The sequence below is a fragment of the Buteo buteo genome, chromosome 10 (assembly GCF_964188355.1).
Source record: "Buteo buteo chromosome 10, bButBut1.hap1.1, whole genome shotgun sequence".
NCBI lineage: Eukaryota > Metazoa > Chordata > Aves > Accipitriformes > Accipitridae > Buteo > Buteo buteo.
The window spans coordinates 41555592-41578610 of NC_134180.1; the positions used below are offsets into that span (position 1 = coordinate 41555592).

The 23019-nt window shown below is 41.5% G+C and overlaps 1 protein-coding gene across 14 annotated transcripts in view; it reads right to left on the reverse strand.

Moving 5' to 3' along the window:
* The window catches only part of DOCK7 (dedicator of cytokinesis 7), a 111223-nt gene that overhangs the window by 22837 nt on the left and 65367 nt on the right, over positions 1-23019 (reverse strand). For 6 of the 14 annotated variants that reach the window (XR_012651849.1, XM_075037267.1, XM_075037264.1 and 3 more), the window contains exons 18-34: positions 22815-22916; positions 22444-22530; positions 21448-21679; positions 19985-20149; positions 18858-19027; positions 13426-13515; positions 12304-12399; positions 12069-12209; positions 11803-11916; positions 10607-10777; positions 9683-9822; positions 5496-5665; positions 4503-4657; positions 3410-3592; positions 2794-2929; positions 1503-1599; positions 1037-1054 (exon numbers count right to left, since the gene is read on the reverse strand). Coding sequence is in view for 12 of the 14 variants with exons in the window: in XM_075037267.1 (XP_074893368.1) it covers positions 1037-1054; positions 1503-1599; positions 2794-2929; positions 3410-3592; positions 4503-4657; positions 5496-5665; positions 9683-9822; positions 10607-10777; positions 11803-11916; positions 12069-12209; positions 12304-12399; positions 13426-13515; positions 18858-19027; positions 19985-20149; positions 21448-21679; positions 22444-22530; positions 22815-22916 (2267 nt within the window). In the remaining 2 variants the exon portion in view is untranslated. Of the gene's footprint in view, positions 1-1036; positions 1141-1502; positions 1600-2793; positions 2930-3409; positions 3593-4502; positions 4658-5495; positions 5666-6586; positions 6634-9682; positions 9823-10606; positions 10778-11802; positions 11917-12068; positions 12210-12303; positions 12400-13425; positions 13516-18857; positions 19028-19984; positions 20150-21447; positions 21680-22443; positions 22531-22814; positions 22917-23019 lie in introns of those variants that run through there. The other 8 variants (XM_075037266.1, XM_075037269.1, XM_075037268.1 and 5 more) reach the window with 5 other exon arrangements.

The window sequence follows — 23019 nt, forward strand, 5'->3', positions numbered from 1 at the left end:
CGCTCATTATCTGCTCTTCAGGCTCCAGAATATGAAGGCTTGGGGCCTGGCCCTACATAAAAGAATACCATCTGCATAAAATAGTACCACCTGCAATTAGCTGTGCACAATTCTCCGCGTGAAAAGTCCTGCTTATTAGGTTTCAAAGGCCAGACTCTACCTATGGACACAGGACACACTTGCAGTGCCATAGGAGTGGAGTGTGATGGACCCAGGTCACAGTGAGCAAGTATGGGTTAAAAAGCAGGTTTGCAGAGTTATCCAAGCAGATTATTTTGTGGGGTGAGATACCATCCTTTGGCCATCAAGGCATTCCACAGCTGTTTAACATGTACATGAGGTCCTTCTGGGAAGCAGGGGGCTCAGACCCAGTGCCAGCAGTGAACTGATAAATTCTTCAGGCCAAATTTTAATCTGGTGTAACTCTGTCCAGAGCTCTGGAGTTGTACAATGGTGGAATTTAAATCTACATTATTTCATTAGCAGGTTGAAACACACTGGTCATTTGGCTTTCCCAATGCCTCAACAGGGCTGGACTCTTGGACAAAAAGCCACTACTTGACCTAACAAGAGATTACATTCTTGCGTTGGACAAAGCAATTAGCAGCTGTGAAGATGTACTTTCTACTCCAGGAAGCATCAATGTCTTCAAGGGTAAAATTTGGCCTGATGTCCATCTGGGCTCTGAGGACCCCACTCCTCAGTTTCTTCAGAGCTTCACTTGGGCCGAGATTGCTTTTCTAGGATTAGGAACAATTCTTTTGCTGAGAGGATGCAGACTGCAGGTTGCAATTTGAGGAAACAGAAAACGTGCACAGCGAAGCTCAAACACAACTCCTGAGCCCTCTGGATTAAACCACACCAAAAGAGGGAATTTTAAAGGAAACAGGTCTAATAAGCAAAAAGAGCTCATTCCAATCAGTTGCACACACACACTGAAAACTTCTGCCAAGCATCACAAACAATGCTGTGATGATTGAGTCTGCAGATGTACAAAATGGCAATTTATAAGAACTGCACACCAATGCTACAGTACCTGGCTGGTTTGTGGCTTCTAAAAGCACAGCACATGTGGAAAAACAATCAAAGTGATGGATTAGGACAGGAAAGGAAAGCGAGCTTTGACAACTCCAGAATGCTCTTATGGAATAAAGGAAATATGACATGAGATATATATGCTATCTGTGAAAACTGTTAATGGATCTTCTCTCTAAATTACAGCTTACTACAGGATTTTAAGAAGGTAATGGATTGTATCAGTCTCTTTAAATGTCACTTTAAAATCTAAGAAAACAAGAGACAGTGGAAAAGCAAAGAGTTAGATAGGGCAGCGTTGGACTAAAAGCTATTTGCACACTGCCAGCTCTGTTCCAGCTGAGGGCCCAAACCTCCTTGGATGAGAGCTAAGTGGACTGCTGCCATTGACCTTCTATGGGGAGAGAGACCCTGCGTTCTCATAGGCACTGTCACATTGTTAATGTAGAAGGATAAGGCAGAGTTACTTGTCAAGCTTTTCTGTGTTTTGACGCCAGTGAGTCATATCCTTTCTCCATCTCAAATTCTCTTGACTTCCAAATGCGCTCCCAGAAGGACTTCTCTCTGCAGGATAATATCAAAACAATAGCAGTCATCTAATGCTAGGTTTTTTTCACGGGTAGCAACTCTAGATTTGTTCACAAGTGACAGGTGACAGCAAACTATGACTTCTTAGAGCCCAAGGCTGTGGCACTCACCCAGGATATCTACATGGCCCCTAACATTGTCACTGCTGAGTGGCACGAGAGGCAACTTCACTTCGCAGCGGTTTTGTATGCAAGAGAGCAATGAGCAACACAGACCACTTTGTGTGCTGCCACACGCCAGCTCACTATAGAGCTAACGGAGAGAGGCAGCTGAGATACTCAAACCAGGGAGGTAGCTATCAGGGCTGGTAAGAGAAGCACCTTCCTTGGGCTACATAAGGACCCTGGGTGTTGCAATCCTCAGTGGCCCGATATTGCTGTCCTCAACTGGCACACAGTCATGTTCTCAGGGTGGTGCCAAGACCCTCTTTCCTACCTCACAGTCTTTTATGTCTTTATTCTCGCTGCTGGGAAGACAGGGGAATTTCAAGTAATAAAGGCAATCAGGCCAGATTAAGAAAAAAAATACAAAGGTCCCCATCTCTCTGAAGTGATTCATTAATTATGGCTCTAAAATATTTATTCAACTTAGCCTACAATTACTGGTTCACATGTACCAGGATGCCTGTGGCAGAGCAGGAGACAAAACCACAGCTCTGATTCTTGTCTTAACCCCTGGGCCATCCTTCCTCCCAAACAACGTAAACAGCAAAAATCATCAGAAGGTGCTTGTTACCCCAACTACTGGCTATTTCAATCCTCATTAAGTTAGTAGAAATTTCCAGGCATTTTCAGAGCTATCAAAGCAACATCAGGCGGTTTGTTTTCCACTCTGATCCTTGCACAGGATGTACTAGAAGGTGGCTCTGAAAGATGCTATACTGGAAGAAGTTCAGGCAAGAACACCCCATAAATGAGACATGATCACATGTACATAAAAGCAATCAAGTAACAAACAAACTGCCTGTAGATGGAACTTGGGGAAAGTGTAGAGATTTTGCAGACCCAGTGAAGCATGCTGCAAACTGCAAACAGCTTTTTCTGGGGGCCTCTTTGTCTGACGATCTTGATGGGTAGTATCCCACACCACAGATAGGTGCAAGTTAATTGTTGGGGATGGGAGTAGCAGTTTTTGGAAAAAGGGGACAGCACGGAAGACTTCTTTACTTACCTAGCTGTCCTCTGCTTCTTCGGACCATTTCCTGCCTTGCCCCTATGCTTCCCAAAATAGCTTCTTCAAGTTTGGCTCTCATGTCTTTCGACTTCTTGAATGTCAGACTGTTCATTCTTTCAAATACTTTCTTGCCCTGCAAGTTTCAAATGAGACCATGAGGGAAGATTCTTTCAGTCTGGGATATTTTCTAAGCATTAACAACTCAAAATATCTTTCCTGTCTAAAGACATACAGCAAGAAAGGAATACAGGTTTAGTTGCTAGCTGGATAATCTACCCAGACTCCAGCATTGCTACAGAAACCTCTTTTCTTGTTGATAGTTAGCAAAATGACCAAGAGCTATCCCCTTTCCCTGCAGCAGTTCCCAGATGAGTGGCAAGCAGCACAAACTGCTTAAGAAGAACAAGGCACAGACACTTGCACGGCTGAAAAGTAAACATGGAAAAAGGCTAGAGACTGTACAGAGACATGCTTAGCCTTGGGATTTTGAATACAGGAAATACTTAGGAGAGAGCAGGAAATGCCTTTCTGCAGTCGTGTCAAGGATGGGAGCGTAAAGTTCCTCAGCAAGCCCTAGAAGGAACTTCAGGAGGTTTAAACGACATAGCAGTACCTTGTATTCAAAGCAGGATACGCAAAGATAAAGCAAATCCAGCAGGCGATTGAGCTGCAACACTGACAGGTCTGTGAACCATTTCTGCAAGACGCTTTCATCCGCGTTCTTGAGCACCCACAAGAGACAGATCAGAAGGCTGCGGCTGGACTCTGTTGAGAAGGTGGAGTGCTGCCTGCCACTCTAAAACAGACAGGTCAGTACATTTGCCACACTGTATTTCATGTCCAAACACTTCAGTCATCACTAAAAGGACCTGCACCAGCTACCACCCCAGCCTAAATGATTACCAAACAGGAACAGAAGATGAATAGACATTTTTTACTAACAACCAGGAGACACATATTTCTCTTTCTCATCCCAACAGCTCAGTGAAGCCCACAGACAGTCAGGCCACAAGAGTGAAGCAGCAGTTTGAACCAAAATAATCACATTATATGAATGAGTTTCTGTTCAGGCAGCAAACACCCACTTCCCTCAAGATGCCTTTAATAACCTCCAGCAGGTTAACAGCTAAGCAGAGGGGGTCCATTCGTTATCTCATGTATGTACCAGTGTCTCACTTTGAGTGCATGTAAAACCCAGCAAAATGGGGTCTTGATGCAGGAGTAAAGGGAGGAGGAGGGAGAAATGGAAGGGCCTGCCTGCTACTGGAATCAGGAGGATTCCCTCCCTGTGCAGAGAACAGGGGAAATGGCCCATTTATGTCTTCAGCTAGGTAGGATTTAGATGTGGTAGGAATTTTTGCTTAGGGCTTACAGCTCATAAGGACCATTGCACTTCAAAGAGCTTTTATCAGATTATTTCAGAAAAAGGGAATCTTTATCAGAAAAGAGAATTCTTCCATTTTCTGAGGTTTGTTGATTTTTATCCCTCCTTGGCATTTTCTTATACCCCCTCCAAGACATGCACAACAACATGCAAGTGTGATTTGTCCCCCCCTTGTCTTTCACCCTCTGCCTCCCTGTGTAACACCCAGCTGCAAACTGATGCGAGTCCCTATCACTCACTGATCAGCCCCACAAGACCTGCACGTGTATTTGCTTATTGACACAGACTGAGAGTCAAGGAATAGGGAGAGATGGCTTTGTACCGATGAGGTGAGTAGAAAACTGCTGGGCCGGGTGAGCTGAGGGACCGATGTTCCTGCGATGGCCATGGCAACTGTCTGGCTTATCATGCTTCCACCCTCGCTTTCGTAATCATCAACAGCAACGCAGCTTGGTCTCCCTCGCTGATTGTGACTCTCTGCCGAGAAACACGGGCATCTAGTCAATCCCCAAATTCAAAGTTTCTCTCCCCAGCCTCCCTCCGCAGTGCTAGTTTCATTGAACTGTCTGGGAATGCAAAAATGAAAATCATCACACTCATGGGGTCCTGCAAGTAAACAGGAATATTATTTGAGGTCATACAAAGCAAAGAAAACAACAATTTTCAAATGCAACCTACACAACCTCAGTATCTAGAACCCTTCTGAAAACAGACCTTTTGTCCCTTTGAATACTTCACTTCAAATCCTTACTTGCAGCTTTATTGTGTCATTAAACTCAAAGGACGGAGAAGACAACTCCAAATTCCAAACTATTCCAGATTGGACTCCCTGCCCCGATTTGAAATAACCCACCTCTGCTGCTCTTCAGGACACTTTGCAAAGCACCCCTGAAACGAACTGCTGACAGAGCACATACTAAGAAGAAGAAGAAGAAGAAGAGGAAATCTGCTTATCCTTTGGAATTGTTATGGGAATTGTACAGTACGTGGGGTGACTTTTTAAAGCAGGTCAGAAACACAGAGGGAGGCTGGCTATGCAAATACAGTAGCCAGCCAGATGTAAACTAAAATGCATTGCTAGTTTTTCGCTTCATGCAAACAAGTGGGCAAATGCAGCTTTTGAGCGTTAACAGTCATTGAAGATACATTTTGCAAGTGCAGTTTAGGAAATGGATGTGAAAACATGTCAAAGCTATAATTCAGAAATAGAAACAAACTCATCCAACAAAAGGGCTTTGTAGTTCAATTTTAGAACCCAAACACCCAAGTCTTCTGAGCAGCTGAACATATATTCAAAGCACAGAATATAAAATACCTGTGAAGTCATAAAGCTGAGGCACGGTCTCCATGATCACGCCAATCAGAGGTAGATACAGCATTGCCACCCGGGCCTTTACCTGTGGGTCAGCGTACCGCGGATCCGAGTCGTGACTGGACAGTAAATTGTGTACCATATTGATGACCTTCTTATGCAATCCAAATAAACTGTTAAAAGACAGTTGGGTCATGCAGATTAGTTAATATCTTCAAAGCAAACTACACTTTGTAACTAAGGGGCTTCAAAAAAGAAAAAAAATCCTGTTTTTTATTTTTAACTTCACATAAACCGCCATTACACATGTTTTTTGATCTCCCATGTATTTTACAAATGGCTGGCTTTTCACTATGGCACATAAAATGTACAAAAATATCTTGTGGAGGTGCACACCCAATATAATGTGAACACTCCCACATTTTCCATACAAAAACAAAGCCCCAGCTACTGCTATGCTGAAGTATCGAGTCTACTAAAGACCACTAGGAGAACTTAGGGAATATGGAAAACAGGGAGAGAAACTTGAGAGGACAGTGGGTTTAGCAAAACTATTCATTGTGGGGTTTTTTGTTTCTATTTAACACCATTTACAGAAAGAAAAGCCCTCCTAAGATAGAAGATTGCTTGTATCAAATGAGCAGGAAGTTTCTGCTTCAGTTCCCTGACACCCCACGCAATTATTCAACCAAAACATTAGATTACAGATCCATAATTCTGAATAAAATGTGTCCAAAAAATGGAGGGGTAGAAGGAGAAAGAGCAAAAAATGGCTTTCCTCATTATTAAGATGCAAACGATGGCAAGGCCCAAGCACCATCCCCTTTTGCAGGGCACCCTGCGTGATCCTACTCGGTGCTCATGCCTTAAAAACACAAACTCCCCTGAATCTCTCAAGAACTCGCTCTGCTCTTTTCAATTCCCTCAGCCACCACACAGAGGCAAAACTCTCTCAGAGCAAATAGCAGGTATCTCTGTAGCTATTTGCTTCCGTAGGCAAACCAGGCCAAGAAGACAACTTTACCCCATGCATGAAGCAGCCAAGGAAGCTCATACATTATGCATTAGCAAAACATAAGCTTCAGTGTTCAGACCTGAGGTATTAAAACAAGTGCGGAATTTCAGGCAGTATCCACTTTACCTGAAAAGTAGAGTTGAGTTCTGGTTAAAAGAGATGAGAGGCTTTGAGTGGATTGTTGGGGGTTTAAAATGATTAAAAAGACACCAGTACAGGTTAGGAGGACATTAGCTAATTGTAGCTACACGTCTTTCCTGCGTTTTTTAATCAAGCCATAATGAGATCCTACAATTGCTTGTTTGTGTAACTAGTGAGACCCTTAACAACTAGGAAGGAAAGGCTTCTTTCAGTGACTGGTTCCTTCATATTAAGGTTAAAGAAAAGTCTTTATATTATTTTGAAGAAGTGGCACCTAAGTTGTGTTTCTAACAGTTCAAGGGAAACTATCCTGCAGGCCATAGAACTGCATGTAGGGAATACACATCCAAATAAAGCAGCATAATTCAAACCTAGGGCTACATGGATTTCTTTTCCACTTTTCCAGAACAGAGCAGGTACAGTGGTGGATTGATCCATAGGGAAGAGGAGGAAATATGGTCCCCTAATCTTTCTGGCTGATAATGCAATGAACTGATCTTGCCGCCCTCCAACCGTCCCCGCTGTTATCTCAGCCCTGGCCTGAATTTCTGTCAACACCGCACACTTTTGGGAAACTAACTTTTGTCACTGAATACTGAGGGCCAAATTCCGATTTTCTCACTTCTGTCCTGTAACATCAGTCAATGTGGGCAACACGGGCACTATGAAACAAGCAATATGAGTTACTGTACTGTTACTGTACAGGACCTAGCACAGAGAGATCTCTAACGCACCAGTGTACCGCAGTCATTTCTGTCCAACTCAATCCAAAGAGTTCTTACAAATGGGTGAGCTAAAATTTAACATATTTTGCTAATGGAACAAAAAGAGCAAGGACAGAACACACGTAAGGCTCTGTATCACCTGTCAAGACCTAAGGCAAAGCTCTAACACAATAAGCAACTGAATGGACGTACCTCTCCACTCCTGCTGCAGGACAGGATAATGCAACTGGGAACAATTCTGAGCTTTTTTTAAAATGGCAGGCCAAATATTTTAATGGCAGGCATGTCTGAATGCTCTACTAATACCCTGCTGATGATACCATATGACCGTTAAAAGTCTCCACAGGCAAGGGAAGAGCAGATCTGAACAGACTGGTTTACTTTAGATGGTGGATCTACCAGGGCAAACGCAGGCTGAAGCCTGAGAACAGCTAATAAGCTGCAAACTGCAAGTCATTCAGGAAAACAATAAAAAACAAATGTATTACTGGTTGTCCTGGTTTCAGCTGGGATAGAGTTAATTGTCTTCCTAGTAGCTGGTACAGTGCTGTGTTTTGAGTTTGGTATGAGAAGAATGTTGATAACACACTGATGTTTTCAGTTGTTGCTAAGTAATGTTTAGTCTAAAGTCAAGAATTTTTCAGCTTCTGATGCCCAGCCAGCAAGAAGGCTGGAGGGGCACAAGTTGGGAGGGAACACAGCCAGGACACCTGACCCAAACTGGCCAAGGGGTATTCCATACCATATGATGTCATGCCCAGTATATAAACTGGAGGGAGTGGGGCTGGGGAGAATCACCGCTTGGGGACTAACTGGGCATCAGTCAGAGGGTCATGAGCAATTGCATTGCACATCACTTGTATATTCCAATCCTTTTATTATTACTGTTGTCATTTTATTAGTGTTATCATTATCATTCTTAGCTGCTGCTTTTCTGTTCTATTAAACTGTTCTTATCTCAACCCACGAGTTTTACTTTTTTTCTGATTCTCTCCCCCATCCCACTGGGTGGGGGGGGAAGTGAGAGGGCGGCTGTGTGACACTGAGTTGCTGGCTGGGGTTAAACCATGACACTTGTATACATCTCCACCAAAATTCAGGAGCTTTGATCAAAATGCATCTCTGGAGCTGAACTGGTATCAGGGGGCTTTTTCTGCCTAGACAAGGTTTGAGGGAGGAGCTGTCTCCCCAGTGGACACCAGCAAGATCATGCTGATAGCTCCTTTGTGCAGCTGGGCAGAGATTACTATCCGGTCCAAGCTTAAGTGCTGAGAACAGCAAGGTGAGAGACCTGAAGAGGCAGGCAGGTGAGAACAGGAAGTTTGTGAAGAACGGGGGCAAATATGGTCAGAGACAGGACCTGATTTCTAACCAGTGAGCAGGATGTTCCTATGCTACAAAAAGGATTTCTGCAGACAGTGTATGTGGGTAAGGATTTGCTGCTTTTTCCATTTCAGGCCAAACAAATGGGACCGCAGTGTGTTATGTACATATACAAGGAAATATTCTAATTTATGGCATCACTTTCTTCTCCAACAGGAAACAGAATGAATGTTTAACTCCTGAGACCGCTTGGTAAAGGGGCAGAATTAACCATGAATCATCAGCATTTGTCGACTCGGCTGATATTCCTGAGTCCACCTTGAGAAAAATGCCTGCAAGAGAACTTAGGACTGTGGAAGCAACCAATAATTTCCATTGAAACCCATTTTAAAGAGGCAACGCAGAATACAGCCCTAAATAACGCAAGTAACAGACTGGATGTCAGGACTACACGCTACACTCCTACTTCAGAAAATTATTTGCTGCACAAGCCAGGCAAGTCACCGACAAACTCTGCATGCTTGACTCTAGCTGTCTATTTATGTAACCCGCAGGGGCCTCATCAATGCATAATTTACCTTTAAAAAGAGCTGGGAGGACCACAGGCAAAATACATTGTAACATTTAAAACCACCAGCAACAGAGACTTCCTAAATATTGAAAATTATTTTCTTGTTTCAATTGAGAAAAGCTGTTTTCCTCTGAGCTCCAGCAGTGCCCCTGTGGCAGCTGGGGGCTCCAGCAGGAACCTTTTTCCCTTCTTCTCAGCTGGAAAAATGTGATTGAAATCATGTTTACAGAGTCAGGCCTAAGGAAGTAAGAAATGTGACAGGTAGGGAGAAAGAAGAGGATTCTTAAAGAACTGGTTTCTTATATTCTCAGCTCACAAATTTACATCAATTCTGGCCATGACAGAACTTGCTTTGTATCCACCGTTTGCTTGGAATTACAGAAAACTCTGGGGGAAAAAAATTGTAAAGATTTACCCTTCTGCATCAGGATCTAAAATGACAGCCAGTTCTGTTAACACAAGCCCGGCCAAGTAATGCTGTTGGCGGAAAGGCACAGACAATTCAAACATATTTGCAATCTTCTGGTCTTGGACATTTGTGGAGAACCCAGAACTCTGGAAAAAAAAAAAAAAAAATCAAGTTTCAGAAGTTGCATAATGAGGCCCCTTGGAACACAGAGCCAAAGGTTATGAAATACACTAGAAACAGTTTTCAGAATGAAAGACAATCTCACATAATCTACCTCTTTGCTTTTTTGTTTGGATCTAGGCACATCTACTTACATTACATTCAAGCTCACTAACTCTTCCATTAATTCTGTTTGTTGCTATTGCCTTCCCACCCACAGGGCAGGCTCTAGGGAAGTTAAGCCAAATAACCTTTAAAAGCGGGTTAGTTGAACTTTTAACTCAGGTATGGATGCTCTTATTCAGGCTAAAGAGGGCTTTAATTTGATTTAGTTTACATAATTTTGCAACTAATTAATCCACTTGAATAACATGCTTGCTAATTCAAATTACTTTTTCTGAGCAGGCTAGGACTAAGCTACAGTGTGCTAGAAAGACCCTTGTTTTGTAAGAAAAGGGTAACACTGGACAGAGCATTTTCTTTAATGGCTCATTTATGGTCACCTTTGTCCAATATAGGAGGGGACTAGGTCCCTAAGGACAGTGTGTGGTCACTACGAGGATAGGGATATGGGCATTCTTTTTTCAATAATAAAAGATCAAAAGAAGTCAAAACCTATGTGGCAGGAAAAAACAATTTCTAAATAAACACTTTCAAAAAACATTAGCAAGCAGAGACTGAAAATATGGGTGGTTCAACTGCCTCATATGATTTAAGTCTCAGAACAAAGCTCAGCTTGCATTCCCTCAAAGGATCTTTGTCACACTATACCTGAGAAGTTGCTGAAGACACAGAGGGTGATGGAGATGCAGGCGGTGTGAGCAAGCTGCAGGGTAAATTCAAGGTGACATAGTGTTCATGGCTGCAGATGATGCGAAGGAAGTCCAGCCTCAAAGATGCCAGGTTACTTGGATTTGTTAAGGAATACAGCTTTGAAGACACCTGGCAAGTTTAGCCCATAAAATTGCAGTTAGCACCAAAAGAGAGTATAAATGTAGCACGAGCCCCCCTGTCCCACCACTGGTCCCAAAAAACACTTCCGAAGCAAGAACTGAAGAGCTTGATATCACTACATGGTTGCATCCACGTCACTTCTTTGTGCTACAGATTAAACTTCTGATGTGCAGGAGCCATACACATCCCAGCCAACAGGAAATGCATCAATACAAAATGTACAGAACAGTCATATTTATATAACAAATAAAGAACTATGTACTTCACACATGATACCCACATCCTTTTGATTTCAGTACGGAGTTGTGAGAAGTGGGACCACACAAGTGTGATGCATTAACAGGTCAAAGATGCAGGTTGGCTAATACACAGCAGGCAACAAAGCTCAAGTGCTATTGCTGTTCTTGCCCCTTACATAAAATGTTTTAGACTGCAGCAAAAATGAGTCTAAGCCTAAGCTCCTGATACCTTGTCATCTCCTTTGTACACAGTGTCAGCACGGATGTTTGCAGTCAAATGAAACTTTGTGGTTTGAGGCGATTTCCCTGCCACAACATTGCGAGTAAGCTTCCCAATGCATAACACAGGAACCCTCCTTATGGGGGAGGAGACCCTGCATTCTCAGAAGGATGGAAGGGGAGTTTGGTGATCAATACGATCATGCAGGGTCAATGTGTCCTTGAGAGACCTGCTGACAAACTGTAATAGTCTGAGCTCCCTCACAAAACCTCCTACTAATTTTTGATTCGATTACTCTGAACATGGTGAGCAGAGGGAATAATTCTTCCTTCCTGCTGCATGTCCATTCACTCAAGGGAGTTACTGCTAATTCGCATATAAGACTGTAATCAGAGAGGCGTAAACTCTAAATCACCACTGAGAATGCCTAGCTGCTCTAAAAAGACCTGAATAGCAGAATTCTGTGTCCATACTTTACTGTCTCTCCAAAGAAAGTTAGAGTAACAGGCTATGCTACGGTTCACAGTTAAGTCATAATATTTATCTGCATTCACCTGTTTGTAGCAGGTCTTAATAAGAGCAAAAACAAATCCTCTGTCCATGATAGACAACAGGTCATTGAGGAAAAATGCAAGACTGGTGTTGAGCCTTTCAACCATTTCTGTATCCTAGAGAGAAGGAAGAGAAAAACAGGAAAGAAAATGAAGAAGAGCACACTGTAAGTTTTCAAACAATTCCTGATCTAGGCACCAGCAAACAACATGCAGGAGGTCTGGTGCCTGAGCTCTGACCGGGGTTCAGTTTAATTGTTCGCCATTACCTTCTGAAACCGAGAGACTATATCACCGGCAATTGTGCTGACCAAAGCAGTTACATCATCCATGAAACGCTCAGGAAAACGATTCTTTCTTGGCGCATCCAGTTTGTCAGCAAAATACAAATGATGCACCATGCTCTTCACCTATAGGAATATAAATTACAACAAAGTCACTTGCAGTCGTTGCCGTTGGTGTTTTAAACTACGAACCGTAAGACAATATTTCCAGTTTGCTCACCATCAGCTCGAAGAAGAACCAGGCCTGCTGTAGGGCTGCCTCCCGCACGCTCCCGCTGCACACAACCCACTGTAAGGCCAGCTCTTCGTGAAAAAGCTACACAGATTCAAATCCAGAGTTAGCCCGAGCCTCAAGGTCAGCTCACAAAACATTCCACATGAGAAATGGTAGCACGGGCCATGGAAAGTATGGCAAACAATGAGGTTAAGCAAAATAAATAACTGGGAACATGACAGCAGTGGTGGCATCCCTTAAAGAAATCCCCAACTAACAATGAAGGATGATATTATGATATGTGATGTGAGAAACATTTCACAGCATCTTGCTCCAAAATTGAATTTCAAGTGTCAAAAGAATTTTCCACCCCCACCCCACCCCCCAAAAAAAAAAAGTTTGGTGCTCAAATTAGTTTAGTTTAAAAGTCTACCTTTCTGCCTGGTCTGATTTTTGCAGGAAAAAGGAGTAAAAAGTGGACATATAAAGCGATTTGTACAAAGATGTATATTTACTGTGAGAAAGGACTTAAAACAGTAAGAAAGAAACATGGGGCTAAGAAACAGCTTTTTGATTTCTTTTCTTGAGAGGACCAACCCACAGACTGGACGTTGTCAGTGTTCACATTTTCATTACACAAAAAGTCAGGCATTTTGTCTTTCTGACGTTGTTTAGTAGGATCTCATCTCCTCTAAAGGAGTGCACTTTCAAAGTAACTCCCATTCACTTTCTGGAGTCACTTTGGATTAACACCTATATAACTGAGTTCAGCACACATCTGTAATGCTAGCCATTTAACACATTATAATTTTGCACACAAGAATGTACACCATTTACGTGCCTAGACAGTGCTATCCATATTTTTTGAAAGCCAGTAATAAACTGGCTCCAAACACTATGGACATTAAATCAGACAAGCTACTCCTGATCATTTTATTCTTCCCAATTCAACTCTGTCGGAGTACTTCATATTCACTACAGCCTGGATATTCAGAGGTGCTAAGCAACAGCAGTTCCTAATGACCTCGGAAAAAATCAGGCTATAAATAAAAGAATAGTTTGCATCATGTTTTCAGAATGACTTGACCTCCCTGCCCCAGAATATCAATTGTCTTCACTGAAATCTACCTTTTTAGTTGGTAATCGTCCTGTTAATGTTTGTAAGAAACTTGACGTCTCAGTGTGCGAAGACATACGATTACAACTTCGATCCGTAGCCTACGGAGTGGAGATGAATGAATGATGACAGGACATTAAAGTTTGCTGTGGATGGGTTTTGCAGCTCAAGGACAATGTACGTTTACAAAAATACTGTTCCAGCTGTATTCTTTTACTGTCTTTACACCTTTTTATGCATTCTCAAACTCTTACTCATTTACAGTTTTGGTTTAAACAAAATGACAGTACTTTTTATTGTTTTAAGACATACAGGCTATTTAAATAACTGCATGTTCTTATGCACAAAGACACTTAATGCTGCAAAGCATGAAACTTTTTCATCATTGTATTTTATCAACATGCATACATCAAGGAGGTAATACTTGTAATTTCAGTCCATACCTCTCAATCTACCAGACACCAAGCATGCGGGGATGTAACCCACAGCGACGCTGCTACTGGCACAGGGAATGAGAAAATTACTGAAGTTCCGTTTCTGATGGAAATAATTTGCCATGAGTGCATGTGAACTCTGACTAAATATTTCTGGAAGACTGATAAACTTGAAAGGAGGTACAGTTGAGAGGTACGTTCAAGGCAACCATGCAGTGGAAAGCAGCAGGCAATAGGGGCTAAATAAATTAACTCTGACTGAAGCTGCTATAAAGTTTTCATACTTTGCAACACAGAACAGATATAATTGGCCCTAGCAAGTCACTGGCTCCAGCACTCAAATTTACATGTTTTAAGAGAGAATTTTACATGTGGTAATCAATTTTGGTTCAACAATATTCCACTCAAACAGTCATGAAGGATTACTTGATGATGAATATTAAATGCTTGATGAAAATGGCAAAATGGTTCACAACATCAAAAGAAATGGCAAACATGGACAAAACTATGAAGCTGTGATTAATGTTCCCACTTAGAAATGTGCTCCACCTGAAGCTGAAACTAGTGTTAGAGAGAGAGAAAAAAGAAAAGAAAAGCAGTCACAGCATTTACATTTCACAGACCAGCAACCACTGAAATGAAAGAAGGGGACACGTTCACGCATTTTGAGGTTTTTCATGCAGTGTGGTGAGGTGGTGGGGGAGAAGATGCTAATTTATAAAATAAAACTCAAAGTTTTCAAGGAATAAATAAATAATAAAAAAATAACAAACCACCAAAATCAGAGTATACACTGAAAGGAAGATATTCTACAGGGAAACATCAGGGAAAACAAAGCCAGAAAAACCTCTACCGAAGACACCACCTGTGTTGACTCTGCACTTGGGCTGGGGTTGGATCCCCATGGGGCTGCTTTTGGACCACCAGTGTTTACCCAGGAATTGGAGCGGTCTAAACCCTGGGCATGTAATAGAAAGCAGTTGGGAAAGGAAAGAAATATTACATGTTGCATGCCATACAGTAGTCAAAGTTTAGTCCTGAAAAGCAATCAAACCGGGTACACTGCAAACACATCATCAGTTAGCACTGTTAAAGCAGCCTGAATTCTCAGGTGTCTGTTGAGACATTTTAGTCCAGAGGATTATTTTATATCTCATCACGCACATACACCACATTAATACTGTCGACAGCTCTGGTCCTACCTGTTCTATCTGTAATGCTTGACATTCAAAACCTATCCTCTTCCTGAAAAATCCCACTCCTTCTTTGATCAGTTTAAACCCATCCACTTCAGTAGATGGAGCCAGCATAGATTTACAGTGTGACAGAGGAAAATGAGCGCACAGATGTGTAAACCACAAAGGATGCTCTCTGAGGTTTCCAGCAGTTTTTGGGTAGACTGCTTGTTAACCCACAGTTTATAAGCTCTACACCTCTTACAGAAATGCTGAGAAACCTTGAAGAGACTGACTGTCAGTTCTCACAGGGTTTCCTACTCAAGGAATAAAAGTTCAGCACTGCTGGCAGAGTAACCCTGTGAACAGGATTTCACATGGACACTAAGGTATTTTCTGGGCAGTGTGGCTAAGAGAGGAAAGAGCACATACCTTTTCTGGACCAACCTGCTCTGCCAAGCAAAATATTTGAAAAATCACCCTGCTTTTTAAAAGCTCAATCTAGTTTGCACTCCAAATTCTACTCCTGCAACGGATCATATGGGCAAAATTACTGTGAATCCCTCCTCTCTCTCTCTCTCTCCCCCCCCTTCTCCTCTCAAGACACTCAGAAAGAAGAAAAGGAAAAATTTAAACTTGTGTTTGTCACCCAGGCTGCTCCCAAGTCAGGAACATTCAGTGGGATGCCGTGGACTTTCCTGGGTCCCAGGAACCAGCTCTAATGGAGGCAGTTTTGCAAAGCCACAACTGAATAGCAGTTCCTTATAAATTCCACACGTTGGTTTCAACCCTCATCTGAGCAAGAGCTTTCTTCCTGGTTTTCATCCCAACCTAGGGCTTTTTCCCAAGACATGAAGCAAAGGTGCAGCCCACTTCATCACAGCAATTATCATCAGCTGCAAAGTGCACCAAGCCTAACAATCTATTTCTCTCAGCAAAGAAAAATCCACCTCCAGGTTGAACTCAGCATCAGAGCTGTAGCCTGGGATTCAAACCATTAATCCACTGAGCTATCCTCTATGCAGAGTACAGCAATGCTGTAATCTTGCTTAAGATGTCCAATAAAAAAATATACTGAACACATAAGGAGAGTGTTTTAATCTCAATTACTTTTTAGAAGAAATGAATCAAAGCTCTCTGCCCTGCTCCGACCCATAAACACGCTTTATTTTGCTCACAGTGAATTAAAGTCAAAAGGACTTTGCAGAATGCTGAACTAAGCTCATGTTTTGTAAAATCAGGTCTAATTTTGAAAATGCCTTTATCACACTTACATTTCTGCTCACAGGCTTTCTAATCATGCCACTCTGGTTCTGAGGATAAAGTTAAACATATACTGAGTTTGCAGAAGCAGAAGTAATTTTGTAAAAATCTGACAAGGGAAAGATTCTTCCCTCTTTGGAAAATAAAAGAGTACAAGAGCTTCTTACTGCTTGGCAAAGTCACTCAAAAGTTCACAAAACTGCTATTAAATTCTGTTCTATCTCTGCAGTTCAACCTGCAGCTGGATCTGTGCAGGACCGTAACACACATTTGTGAAAATCCACTGTCGGAGCAATGAAACTCCACAGTCTTTTCTGGTTTTTTCCCAGAACACCTCCAACATTTCAGGAACACTTAAAGCATAAAAATCTCACCATAGGTCTTTTTAGACGCTTAATAAATTTGTTTTAGTAGGGAATAAAATTTACATGGCCTCAAATCACAAATGAAGGCATAGTAAGTGACAGACCTAAAACCTCCTCTCTTTTGAAAATAAACAGAAATCTTCCAAATCCTGTAAAGGGGATGACTATTTGAATTTTCAAAATTAAGTAAGAAGCTGATAAAGGGGAGACTTAAAGCATATTTACCAAACCTATAAATACCATAGAATCCTAGGATGGTTTGAGTTGGAAGGGACCTTAAAGATCATTTATTTCCAACCCCCCTGCCATGGGCAGGGACACCTTCCACTAGACCAGGTTGCTCAAAGCCCCATCCAACCTGGCCTTGTAATGTCTTACATTACAATTAAAAAAACCAATATAGGACCGGACTCCGAAGACTTCCATCAAACAACAAAACGCTATTTGGTTTTTTTTAAAGCAGAAAGCCTCCCACAACAGATGCTAATTTGAAATGCAGGTTCCTTATTTAGGCATAAGTGCTTAAGCCATTACTTGGGAAAACAGAATAGGAATTTTTGCACCCTTTTACTTATTTCGACATCTCAATAAGTAACTTATTTTTGTCTATTGATATTAACAAGCAGAAATAACTATATTCAGCCAAAAGTCTGTATAGTCAGACTGAGCTTACTTTCTGATGCTCAGACTCCCCTAAAAGAAAACTTTTCCCTCAATAATTATTCACAGAACAGGTTTTTCTTTAAAGCCTGGAGTACATCTCTAGAAGAAAGCCTCTCTTCATTTTGTATCATGACATTATTCACTAAGCCAGCACGTGTTAAACTTCTGATAGCCTGTGTAAATTCCGTATGCACATTAGTGCCTATGGCATTTCACAAAAGGTCAGGGTTGTTTAATTAGCAAGATACTGAAGTGGTCTTTAAAATATTTTAAGACTTTTAAGTGCAAACTTTGATGTAAGACATAATGATTTGCCTACCCACACTTCTTCAGCCTCTTATTTGGTCAGCAAATTATGTTGTTGTTCATTTAAAATTGGTAATCTCTTTCTGAAACTATGTTTTTCTTGCTCTTACAAAACCCAGGACCAACCAGTGTCAAGCCTGCCTAGTCAGGCTGATGGCTTTATTAACAAACTTGCTCACTGATCTTCCAAGGATTGAACATAACAGCTCTCTGAAAAGGCTCAGGAATTCATCTGTACTGGAAGAGTGAAGGGTCACAGGCAGGGAAGCATCTCATCTTGGTGTAAGTGATCACAGTTTGAAGATTAAAAAAAACAGAACCCCAACCAAGCTAAGGCAGCCCTCTCAGGGAAGGGAATTACCAACACAGCAGATTTGCCCTGGCTCATCCCACCTATTTCAGGCACAAAACTGAAGTGCTCAAATTGGGACTGTAGCAGTCCTATGTGCCTGCAATTCACCAGAGAGATACAGGCCCTTCTGCAGGAGATGCGTGTACCGAGCCCTTAGAGGCTGAAGTATGACCATGCAAGATGCTCTGCACTAATGTGCCCACACCAGAAAGTCACTTTTAGGTGCGAGGAGTCAGTGTGGGTGCAGAGTTAGCACACCACAAATTCACACTGCAGCTCAGCTGGCCTGACTATGGCTCACTCACTAACTAACCATCCAAAATCCTCTCTGGCCCGTGCAGGGACTAGGAATATTCCTGCTGTGTGCAAGGTACCTTCTCTGGACATAAGTAGTAGAGAAAGCATCTGAGCAGCCATTAGTGCTGAATCCAGAGGAGAAGAGAGAGTTTTGGTTTGGGAGGCAAGAGTTGGATCACAGGGTGGCAAGTTAGGGGATGCAAGGTTTGGGGAGACATAACAGAGCTGGTCAGAGGATACGGCTGCTGGCCATGTGAAAAGTGAGGTAGTAAAACCATTCTTGTCCTACTAGTCTTGGGGAGACAAGTCCAGAAGGACTCTTGCACCTAGCCACCACACTTGTGGAAGTAACACTGCCAGGATGGTCTCCAAGAAGTCAGAGAGATTAGCAACTATTTTCAAGGAGTGGAGTTTCAGTAGTGTTATCAGCAACTGCCAGAAGTCTGAGAAGGGGCCATTAGTAAGGACATCTTTTCATAGGAAAAAAAAAAAAAAAAAAAAAAATCACAAAAACTTCCCTGTTATTTCTTTAAAGATTAAATAAAAGATGCTGAAGTTCCTGTAAGACCCTCAGCAGTGCATGTGTACCTTACTGCCAATGATTGAGCGAACTTCATCGTCCGGCGAGGTGGGGGTCCCAGATATGTCTGGGTTGCTGTTACTGAGGCTCCGTGAGCGGTTCAAGTTAAGGCTTGCTGGTCGGACAGCAGATCGAGCCATGGTGGCATAATGCACCGATCCCCCTAAGCCACCGGGACCTACGGTGGTGTACGAAAGAACATCCAGTTAGACCATCAGTCAGAGCTTTGTTGCCATGCTGCTTTACACCACTCTGATGCAGCAAACCCTTTGGATAACCAGTAGGTCTGGCCCATAAGGAAATCTTCTCTGTGCCTTCCCCTGTCTGGTTCTCCAAGGCAAGCAGCAGGGGGAAAGGGATGGGATTAAAAAGCTATTTTATCCACTGATTTGTGGGAAGCAGGAAGCTCCCTGTGAATGTAGGCAGCCAGCGTGAGGTATGTCTTTAGCTAGAGGGATATTTGCCAGACTTCAGACTCAAAAACCACCAAAGAACTGGGCACAAATTTAAGTACACAACCTTCCCAACACCTCTCCAAGGTTTTCCACTCCATGCAAGAAGCAAGTGCTGTGCACAACAGTCCTTCCAAAGCCTAGTTTTCTGTGGCTGTCATTCACACCATCTCTTCCCCCATGCAGATATATCCCTTGTTCTCAGCAGGGGTGGAATTAATTTGTTTCCCTCCTGTAACCAGACATGTGTTTTCAAGAATTTCACACTCCTTTGCCAGCGTATCAAGTTTTTCTGGAACTGGATGAAAGTCTGAAAGTACTAGTGAAGGAGACTGGTAAGCAGGACAGGCCAAGAACATACCACATCTGTCTACTTGCCACAGAAAACAAAACTAAAAAAAAACCCAAAAAACAAAACCACCAGTATTTTGCCATAATTTAAGCCTCATGGTCTTTCAGCAGTGACACTGTTATTTAAGATCATCAGATAGCCATGTCAGAGTTTTAACTAACTGTAATTAAACTAATCTTGTACATGGTTACATTGGATCATAGGAGAAAGTTAGTAACAGGGCTTGGCAGGGAACCAGCCATGCAGTTGGAGCACAAGAGCACCTGCCAGCAAGCAATTTCTGCTTGCTTTTAACAAACTGTGACTTGAAATAAAATGAAAAAAGAGCTACCTGGTGATGGTGAGTTGGGATAGGTATTCGGTAGGCGAAAAACATAATAAATATAGGAAGAAAGAAGGCTGTTTCTGCCATGCTGGTCCTGGTTTCCATCCAAGTTCTTGTGAAGTCTGTTAATGATTGATGCCATCGCTTCAAAAGACGCTTGGCCCAGGTTAACTGAAAGTAATAAGTGAGGAGTTTGTTTTAGACTGCAGCAGTACCCATGAGCAAATCCTAAATGTGCATTTCGTCCACCTTCTAAAGGATAAATGGTAAAGCTTGTTAAGAGTATAGCAAGCATTTCTCATGAAAAACTGAACCTGGTATTTGAACTACGTCTAATAAACAGCTTGACAGGAAGACAGGTGTTGCAGTGATAAGCTTCCACTTTTATTAATAAACAAATTTAATTAATTTAGGCCTGATTTCTGGAATCAGCCCAACTTTGGTCATCAACTGCAATGGTAACAAGATCAAGTCCTTGTTTAATTGATGGATAATATCCTTTGGTTATTTATCATATTTTGCTCAGTTAATTATTTCCTCCATTTAAGCCTTAGCCAAAATATAAACTGTATCAAAAAGAACAATTCCATTCTGTTTTGGAAAAAAATCTCATCTAAAAATGAGTACAGAAATCTACAGATGGACCAATTTAAACAAATTAGGGATGAAGTAGAGAGCAGCTGGAGACTGTACATCTTAGTTTTTTAAAAACTAGACACTAATGTCCTCAATGCTCTATACAGACAAACTAAACCAATACAGAACACTTAAAGAGCAAAAGAGCTTTAAAACAAAAAATAAAAATTCAAGCAAAATTCTTCCCCAGAAAGATAACCTTTCTGAAATAAACGATTGCTATTTTTAAAGCAGTGTTAGATACCTATATTCCATCATGTACAAACTCAAGTTTCCTATGAAAAATCCCAACTGCTATTTTAAATTCTAACGATCTAATCCTGACTTCCACTTGAGATTGTTTTCTACTGCTAGAGCATACTCATAACAGGGAGCAAAAGGAGGCATTATTCATGCTGACAGTATCTGATCCACAATAGCTAGACGAAGATACAGCATCTGTACGTTCTTATCTTACCTACTTCAAGATTTTCCAAGGTGACTAGTAAGGTTGAAATTCTTAGTTTTTGAATGTCAGGATGGAGACACCTTAACAGGCTCCAGTACTAAGAAAATGCTGAGCATCCAACTCATGAAAGTCAGGCCCCTTTCTGGTGTCTCAATGTGGACACCAAATTACTAGTCATTCTTGAAAAGCTTTGTATTAAATATTGCTCCTGTGTATATCACCACTGATCTGGAAGCCAGCATGTTTTATTTTGAAGATACATGGTATATTAGTGGCACTAAAATAAAGCATAAAAATGGACTTTTTCATTTCTACATAAATATGGTAAAATTGGAACTGTCAAACTTGCAGCTATGTAATTCTCTATAAAACTTAAATAGAATACCTATTTGGCCTGCAATGACAGGAGGTCTTACTACCAGAAGAATCAGTTTGTCAAGCAGGAGATGAAGAAATCGCACTACCGGCTCCAGTTGAGAGGAATTTAAAGCTGAAATGCTGCTCTTCAGTTCATTTTCCAAGTTGTTTTCCATAATTCTCATGTCTCCTATTCGCACAGGGAACATGTGCTCATCCAGAGCATGGACAAGTGCAAAGAACTTGTCAAGATAAGGGTCCTACACACAAACAAACAAACAAAAAAATCAGCAAGAAGCTCCAAAAGTAACTCCACTTTCTATGGATTTGTGAATCCACCTCACGGATGGATTCTCTCCCTCATTCTTCTATCTGACCATTTAATCTCACAAAACTAGCAGAAACTCAACATCTTTGAGAGCTCTGCCCATATGCCTAATTCAACTGAAATCAGCCAATGTTCAGAAGTTGTCAGGGCAAAACTAGAGGACCCACAGACTGTGTACTCTTAGAAAAACAGACAAAAATGCACTAAAATCATGTTACTATTTACAACACAAATAAAATACACAAAAAAATCAAATGACATACTGGGAATTAACAAAACAAAAGTTGAAATGATTAGTCAAAATTATTTTCATCCTTCTTTTCAGATCAAAGACAGACAGATGAAAAATACATGGAGAAATAAAAGAAGCAGAGGGGAAAAACAACAAAACGTCATATGCCTGGACTGTATGTTAGATCTGTGGTATTAAACACAACGGTCTGAGGTCTGAAAACACTGTTGGCCATTCACTCCCTGTGAATAAAGGCCAAACTGCTCATATTTTTAAGCAGAATTTCTCAGATATACTCACAGCAGAATGACGAATAACAGGTCTGCCGGCTCAGAACTGAAAATGAGATTGTAATTTCACTGCAAGTAACTATTATACTCTTCACAGTATCAACTCTGACAGTGTTTCAACTGTCAAAAGACTATCAAACTCTTTTTATTACAATGACTACTCTCAACATTTACCTGAGTGTGGAGGGATGATACAGCAACAACCTCTACATTGAAAACCCCTTTGTGGTTATCCACCCACTTCATTCCAGGGAGTGGAACCTGCAGGTTAACAGAAAGATGAGTGAGGATGTGACAGAAAGCAGAGCTAAGGCACTTCTCATTGAAATTGCCATTTCTTTTAATTTTATTGTCAGATCACAAACACGTGCCCACACACAAACATACACACACCTATCTAAACTTAACAGTACTTAAGGAATAAATAACCTAAGAGTTAAAAATACACATGCACACACAATCACACACATATACGTACACATACATTCTTTGACTTTTTAACAGAAGTATTCTCCTGCTGATTTTCAGCACGAAGAACAACTCACCTCTGGAGAGAGCACTGAATAAGCCTGTGGTGGTTTTTCCAATGAAACAGGGAGGCAGAACTGACCAGTCTTTAACCGTCCATTTTGAAGCATCGGTATCCACTTCAAGGAGAAGGAATTAACAAAAGAAAAAACAAAACCACACACTTCTTAAGGCTTTCTTGAACTTTGCAGCCTTGACTGTCAAATTATCAAATTCTACAAT